Source organism: Neoarius graeffei, chromosome 13 (genome assembly GCF_027579695.1).
Source record: "Neoarius graeffei isolate fNeoGra1 chromosome 13, fNeoGra1.pri, whole genome shotgun sequence".
NCBI classification, from domain to species: domain Eukaryota; kingdom Metazoa; phylum Chordata; class Actinopteri; order Siluriformes; family Ariidae; genus Neoarius; species Neoarius graeffei.
This window is the reverse complement of record NC_083581.1, coordinates 31899052-31907168: the sequence shown is the minus strand read 5'-3', so window position 1 is coordinate 31907168 and position 8117 is coordinate 31899052. Positions and strand designations below refer to the sequence as shown.

At 42.1% G+C, this 8117-nt stretch overlaps 1 protein-coding gene across 2 annotated transcripts; it reads left to right on the top strand.

Annotated features, from left to right (window-relative positions):
* The first annotated feature begins 1528 nt into the window (after positions 1–1528).
* LOC132896586 (tubulin alpha-1B chain-like) lies at positions 1529–7413 on the top strand. 2 transcript variants are annotated; one of them, XM_060937528.1, is made up of 4 exons: positions 1529–1555; positions 4275–4491; positions 6205–6353; positions 6433–7413. In XM_060937528.1, the coding sequence occupies exons 1-4, from the start codon at positions 1529–1531 to the stop codon at positions 7411–7413; spliced, it is 1374 nt and encodes a 457-aa protein (XP_060793511.1). The 2 variants fall into 2 exon arrangements, with proteins under 2 accessions (XP_060793511.1, XP_060793510.1); XM_060937527.1 differs by lacking the exon at positions 1529–1555 and having other exon boundaries at positions 4218–4491.
* The last annotated feature ends 704 nt before the right edge of the window (positions 7414–8117 follow it).

Here is an 8117-nt window from a genome sequence, read left to right as displayed (position 1 = left end):
ACCTTGTATAAAAATAAGGGCGGCTGCAGCGACTGCAACAATTACCGCAGAATCTTCCTCCTCAGCAAAGTTGGGAAGGCCTTCAGCTGTGTAACTCTCTCCAGACTGCAGTCACTTGCTGAGCAAATATATCCTGAGGCACAGTGTGGGTTCAGAGCTAAATGATCAACCACTAACGTGATTTTCACCCTACATCAACTTCAAGAGAAGTGTCACAAGCAGAGCTAACCACTGTATATTGCTGTCATTGATCTTACCAAGGCCTTTGACTTGGTTAGCAGAAGAGGCTTCTTCACCCTCCTTGACAGGATTGGATGTCCCCCAAACTCCTCGGGATGATTACTTCCTTCCATGAGGACATGCAGGGCACCATATTGTACAATGGTTCATCCGCGGATCCATTCCCCATCAGGAGTGGAGTTAAGCAAGGTTGTGTGCTTGCTCCAACACTCTTCTGTGTCTTCTTCTCCCTGCTGCTCTCCTACACCTTCAGCCAGTCAGAGGATGGAGTGTGCGTCCATAGCAGAAGCAGTGGTAACCTCTTCGACCTTGGCCACCTCCGAGCAAAGACCAAAGTGCAGCAGGTCTTCATAAGAGAGATGCTCTTCACTGATGATTCAGCACTGACTGCACACTCCCAGGAGGTGCTACAATGACTTGTCACCTGCTTTGTACATGCATGCAAAGAATTTGGCCTCACCATCAGCCTGAAGAAGAGGAACATACTGGGCCAAGATGTGAGCAGCACCCCAAACATTTCCATTGGTGACTACACTCTTGAGGTAGTGGAAGACTTTACTTACCTTGGCTCCAACATCTCTAGCCACCCCTCCCTGGATGCTGAGCTCAACAGATGCATCAGGAAAGCAGTATCAACCATGTCTCACCTGTCAAAGAGGGTGTGGGACAATTCCATGCTGACCATCAACACCAAGATGCAGGTGTACCAAGCATGCGTGCTTAGCACACTGCTCTACGGAAGTGAAACATGGACCCTCTACTCTCACCAAGAGCACAGACTCAATACATTCCACTTGAACAACCTGAGAAGGATCTTGGGCATCACATGGCAAGACAAGGTCACAAATAGGGACATCCTTGACCAGGCAGGGATTCCAAGCATGTTTGCTCTTTTCACACAATGGTGCTTGTGCTGGCTAGGCCATGTTGTGTGCATGGATGACGGCCAAATCCCCAAGGACATACTCTACAGCAAGTTTGCCACTGGTTATAGGCATGTTGGAAGGCCTGCCCTTTGCTATAAAGATGTCTGCATATGCGGCTTAAGAGCAGATGACATTAACCCAGCAGATCTGGAGACTGTGGCCAACGATCACAGTATCTGGAGATCAACTGTCAAGGAGGGTATTCAGCAAAGTGAGGAAAAGAGAGAGGAGAGATGAGTAAAAAGAAGAGAGCACAGACAGCAGAGGACTGTACTGACACCTCCAAAACCAGGTGCTGAATTCACTTGCAGAAATTGCAACAGAGCCTGACGATCCAGGAACAGTCTGTACAGCCACAGCAGATGCTGCAACTCCACAGACTGAAGAGAGCAATATCAAGACGCAGTACCATATTGTCTCTCGAGACAGACAGATACCAACAACAACAACAACAACAGCTGTTGTCCAATAACCTAGTGATAACCATTGGTGCCTCTGACAGAAGAACAGCATCTATACATGTTACTGCTGCCTTTACTAATATTGTTATAGCTGATACTATTTCCTTTCCATCATATTCTTCTTTTTAACTTGATCAGTGGTGTGAATTGATACATACCTACTTTGTAAAATGTGACAATCATATGGTTCAATATTCTGGACCACTACTTTGTATTGAACAGGGTCTGTCATGGAAACTCTCAGAACTTAAACTTTCCCAAGCAAAAATAATTCAAACTCAAAGAGGTTGCAGAAAAGTTTAGACCTTTATTAAATCAATTAATAAAAGCCGAGTTCAGTCTGCAGAGTGAACTGATTCCAAATCTCAAATCATCAATTTTTATAGTATTCCACCAATGCCAGACTTACACTATATAAGGATACATTTCAGCCTCACTCTCCCAATATTTCCAAAGTGGACTGCATTGTTCTTAATTCAAGGACAGACCTCCCTGATTGTTCTTACTATTAAAACAAACAACCTGTGCTAAGTGAGAAATATGTAACCAAACAAGGCTTTCAAGGTCATTCCAATAATATTAAAACAGACCACCTGTGCTAAGTGACAAATATGTATCCAAACAAGGCTTGATTCTGGTTTAACATGCTTCAGGATTCCATTAACAGTATAAAGCTTTGACCAATCTATATGTAATATCAACTTCATTAATTCTTTACTCAAAATCAGCATGATTGGCTTTGAATCAAAATACAATCGTCATAAACCAAATTATTGCTTATGTGATTACATCAAGGTATGTGTGTGTGGTTACATATGAATCAAAATACATTCATCATAAACCAAATTATTGCTTATATGATGACATTAAGGCATGTGTGCATGGTTACATACAGTACGTGTGTGGGTACATTTAGGATATAAATCACCACAGGTATTGCTTGATATGCCACATTCATAGATTGATGTTACCTGAAAACAATACTTCAGGGTGTGCTGTTACAGAAAAACAATCCATTTCAGGGTGAGAAAAGATCACACCACCATGGTATTGATTAATTTTCTAACAGCATGCCTTGAAGAGAATATTTGCATTACATTCAGGAAGGGAGAGACAAACTTTTGGATTTATACTTTTTTTTCATCATTCATATTTTAAAACAGGGTGGCACAGTGGCGGAGTGGTTAGCACTGTTGCTTCACAGCAAGGAGGCTCTGGGTTCGAGCCCAGTGGCCAACGGGGGCTTTTCTGTGTGGAGTTTGTATATTCTCTCCGTGTCTGCATGGGTTTCCTTTGGGTGTTCCGGTTTCCGCCACTGTCCAAAGACATGCAGGTTGGGCTAATTGGTGGCTCCAAATTGACCATATGTGTGGATGTGAGTGTGATTGGTTGTCTCCATGTGTCAGCCCTGCGATGATCTGGCAACTTGTCCAGGGTGTACCCTGCCTCGATCGTGCCCATAGTCAGCTGGGATAGGCTCCAGCTTGCCCATGACCCTGCACAGGATAAGTGGTTATGGATAATGGATGGATATTTTATAACATATTTACTTGTGATAATAAATTAACATTTGTGAATACAAACTTCTTATTATTATTTTATTTAAATCACAACTTTTGTCTATTTGTAAATTCTTTTATCTTAACTGTTCAATCATCAACCACCAAATACAAATTGTCAAGTATGTGAGAACAGACTTGACAATAAACTTGGTTTGGATTCTGATTCTGATTCTGAAAGCTAATCATTACTTTGGACTTCCTCTTGTAGCTTAAAACGGCTCTGATTGGCTGCTTGAGTTCTGACCTGACATCATAAACGGTACGCTCTGCCCCTTACTGGTCAATTTGTGTTAGCTTGTACACTGAGCGTGAATACTGTCAACATTCAGCGTTTTTAACTTTCTGTCTTGTCTGATTTCTTCAGAAAAATGGTGAGTACTGTCATTTTTCGGTTGTCTGTGAAGAAACTCGTTATGTTTATTTTGTTGTCTGTCCATATTGTATATTTTTAAGATGTATTTAATAGACCAGTTTCACCCTCCTTGACAACCGTCGTCAAGGACAAACTCAGAGGGCAAACAGTTGCAGTTTAAGAGAGAGCATTAAAGTGTTTAACTTGGAAACATGGTCAATTTCTGTGCGTTTTACAAGTGTTCAAATCAACTGAATAAAGATTTTTAAAAATTTACTCCTTAGCTTCAGATGCTGCTGAAACATATATTTAAAAACTGCAAGATTTATACAAGAAACTGTGAGAAACATGGTTATGTTGCATACATAGAGAAGACCTCTTGAGCAATGTTTACTCAAAAAATGTTAACCTTATACGAGTCCGCAGCAACTGTTTTATATCAGGTAAATTAATAATTAGCATTTTTACATAGTGATATATATATAGATATATAGATATATATATTGCAGAAATTCATGAATGAGAAGTCAATGTTTTGGGTAAAAATGGTCTAAACAGCATTTGTGTTTCTCAATATGGCTGCCAACGGTACTTCACTTCACTATGAGTTTACTTTTTTTTTTTTACAAATGTAAAATACATCTTCATGTTTGTAAACAAATTTATGATGTAACAAATGTGTGAGTGTACTGTTTTAGTAATTATACATTATGCTTTCCTCCCACAGCGTGAGTGCATATCGATTCACGTAGGTCAGGCTGGTGTCCAGATTGGCAATGCCTGCTGGGAACTCTACTGTCTTGAACACGGCATCCAGCCAGATGGCCAGATGCCCAGTGACAAAACCATTGGAGGTGGAGATGATTCCTTCAACACTTTCTTCAGTGAAACTGGAGCTGGAAAGCACGTCCCCAGGGCTGTGTTTGTAGATTTGGAGCCCACAGTCATAGGTCAGATTAAGATCTTCTGGTGCTGAGAACCCACCTTTTTTATTTATTAATGTTTAGTTTACAACCCTGATTCCGAAAAAGTTGGGACAAAGTACAAATTGTAAATAAAAACGGAATGCAATGATGTGGAAGTTTCAAAATTCCACATTTTATTCAGAATAGAACATAGATGACATATCAAATGTTTAAACTGAGAAAATGTATCATTTAAAGAGAAAAATTAGGTGATTTTAAATTTCATGACGACAACAACACATCTCAAAAAAGTTGGGACAAGGCCATGTTTACCACTGTGAGACATCCCCTTTTCTCTTTACAACAGTCTGTAAACGTCTGGGGACTGAGGAGACAAGTTGCTCAAGTTTAGGGATAGGAATGTTAACCCATTCTTGTCTAATGTAGGATTCTAGTTGCTCAACTGTCTTAGGTCTTTTTTGTCGTATCTTCCGTTTTATGATGCGCCAAATGATTTCTATGGGTGAAAGATCTGGACTGCAGGCTGGCCAGTTCAGTACCCGGACCCTTCTTCTATGCAGCCATGATGCTGTAATTGATGCAGTATGTGGTTTGGCATTGTCATGTTGGAAAATGCAAGGTCTTCCCTGAAAGAGACGTCGTCTGGATGGGAGCATATGCTGCTCTAGAACCTGAATATACCTTTCAGCATTGATGGTGTCTTTCCAGATGTGTAAGCTGCCCATGCCACACGCACTAATGCAACCCCATACCATCAGAGATGCAGGCTTCTGAACTGAGTGCTGATAACAACTTGGGTCGTCCTTCTCCTCTTCAGTCCGAATAACATGGCGTCCCTGATTTCCATAAAGAACTTCAAATTTTAATTCGTCTGACCACAGAACAGTTTTCCACTTTGCCACAGTCCATTTTAAATGAGCCTTGGCCCAGAGAAGACATTTGCACTTCTGGATCATGTTTAGATACGGCTTCTTCTTTGAACTATAGAGTTTTAGCTGGCAACGGCGGATGGCACGGTGAATTGTGTTCACAGATAATGTTCTCTGGAAATATTCCTGAGCCCATTTTGTGATTTCCAATACAGAAGCATGCCTGTATGTGATGCAGTGCCGTCTAAGGGCCCGAAGATCATGGGCACCCAGTATGGTTTTCCGGCCTTGACCCTTACGCACAGAGATTCTTCCAGATTCTCTGAATCTTTTGATGACATTATGCACTGTAGATGATGATATGTTCAAACCCTTTAAAATTTTACACTGTCGAACTCCTTTCTGATATTGTTCCACTATTTGTCGGCGCAGAATTAGGGGGATTGGTGATCCTCTTCCCATCTTTACTTCTGAGAGCCGCTGCCACTCCAAGATGCTCTTTTTATACCCAGTCATGTTAATGACCTATTGCCAATTGACCTAATGAGTTGCAATTTGGTCCTCCAGCTGTTCCTTTTTTGTACCTTTAACTTTTCCAGCCTCTTATTGCCCCTGTCCCAACTTTTTTGAGATGTGTTGCTGTCATGAAATTTCAAATGAGCCGATATTTGGCATGAAATTTAAAAATGTCTCACTTTCGACATTTGATATGTTGTCAATGTTCTATTGTGAATACAATATCAGTTTTTGAGATTTGTAAATTATTGCATTCCGTTGTTATTTACAATTTGTACTTTGTCCCAACTTTTTTGGAATCGGGGTTGTATTTGACTGTTCAATTTTCTCATATTTTGGGCTTTTCCTTTAGATGAAGTCCGCACTGGAACATACCGCCAGCTGTTCCACCCTGAGCAGCTCATCACAGGGAAGGAGGATGCTGCAAACAACTACGCTCGCGGTCACTACACTATTGGCAAGGAAATTATTGATCTGGTATTGGATAGGATCCGCAAACTGGTGAGTAACAGCAAACTGTCTAACTTTAACATAAATGTATTCATATTATAGTTGTAATTCATTCTGATTGTCTTTATAGGCTGACCAGTGCACAGGTCTCCAGGGTTTCCTGGTCTTCCACAGCTTTGGTGGTGGAACTGGTTCTGGTTTCACCTCCCTGCTGATGGAACGCCTGTCTGTTGACTATGGTAAGAAGTCCAAGCTGGAGTTCTCCATCTACCCAGCTCCCCAGGTGTCTACTGCTGTGGTGGAGCCCTACAACTCCGTCCTGACCACCCATACCACCCTAGAACACTCTGACTGTGCCTTCATGGTGGACAATGAGGCCATCTATGACATTTGCCGTAGGAACCTCGATATTGAGCGTCCTACTTACACTAACCTGAATAGGCTGATTAGTCAAATTGTGTCCTCCATCACTGCCTCTCTGCGTTTTGATGGTGCCCTCAATGTCGATCTCACTGAGTTTCAGACCAACTTGGTGCCCTATCCCCGTATTCATTTCCCACTGGTCAACTATGCTCCAGTGATCTCTGCAGAGAAGGCTTACCATGAGCAGCTTTCTGTGGCTGAAATCACAAACGCCTGCTTTGAGCCAGCCAATCAGATGGTGAAATGTGACCCACGTCACGGCAAGTACATGGCCTGCTGCCTGCTCTACCGTGGTGATGTGGTGCCTAAAGATGTGAATGCTGCTATTGCCACCATCAAGACCAAGCGCACCATCCAGTTTGTGGACTGGTGTCCCACTGGATTCAAGGTGGGCATCAACTACCAGCCTCCCACTGTGGTTCCAGGTGGAGACTTGGCCAAGGTGCAGAGGGCTGTGTGCATGTTGAGCAACACCACAGCAATTTCTGAGGCCTGGGCTCGTCTAGATCACAAATTTGATCTGATGTATGCCAAACGTGCCTTTGTGCACTGGTATGTTGGTGAGGGTATGGAGGAGGGTGAGTTCTCTGAGGCCAGAGAGGACATGGCTGCCCTGGAGAAGGATTTTGAGGAGGTTGGTGCTGATTCCATTGAGGGTGAGGGAGAGGAAGAGGGAGAAGAGTACTAGTGTGGGAACGTAAAGTGGAAATTAAAACATGGAGCCAGTATGTACACACGATATTCCTTAAGTGTCAAGTGTAAACTCCTACTTCTGAATGTGTCTTGGACAGGAAAATTGTCTGTGGCAATTTGTCAATGTGCCTGAATAAAGTTATAATTCATTTTTGAGTGGTTTTTTCTTGTTGGATAATATAATTTCACTAGAAGTCATGCAGCCTTCATGATTAGTATTAAATCGGTACATGGTTCCTGGGGAAGTAATATATGTGGAACTTACACGTATGATGAGGAGACCTTTAAAATATGCTGTATGGTGCACCCTCTTCTGGTCATCTGTGTAACTGAAAAAAAAGACTGTTTTCAAAGTAGCCAAGGATTGATGCTGAAACTGATTTGTGATTATTTGCCTCGCCCAGGATGGAGTCCACCAGGTTGGGAGGTATTATTTTTGGTCAGGTTTCTTTGTTTTTTTGTGAATGATATTACGGGAAAATGGCTAGACCAATCTTCATGAAACTTTCAGGATAGGTGGGCATTAGTCTCAAATAGAACCTCCATCATTTTGAGGGTCAACCAGGTCAAGGTCACCAAAAAGTCAAAATCGTTTTTGTTGTATCTACTGCCTCATATACAGGTGCTAGCCACTACGTCATTGTGCTGTAAGAATGTAAGTGTAACGATCACGCACTGCGCATGCACATACACGTGTTC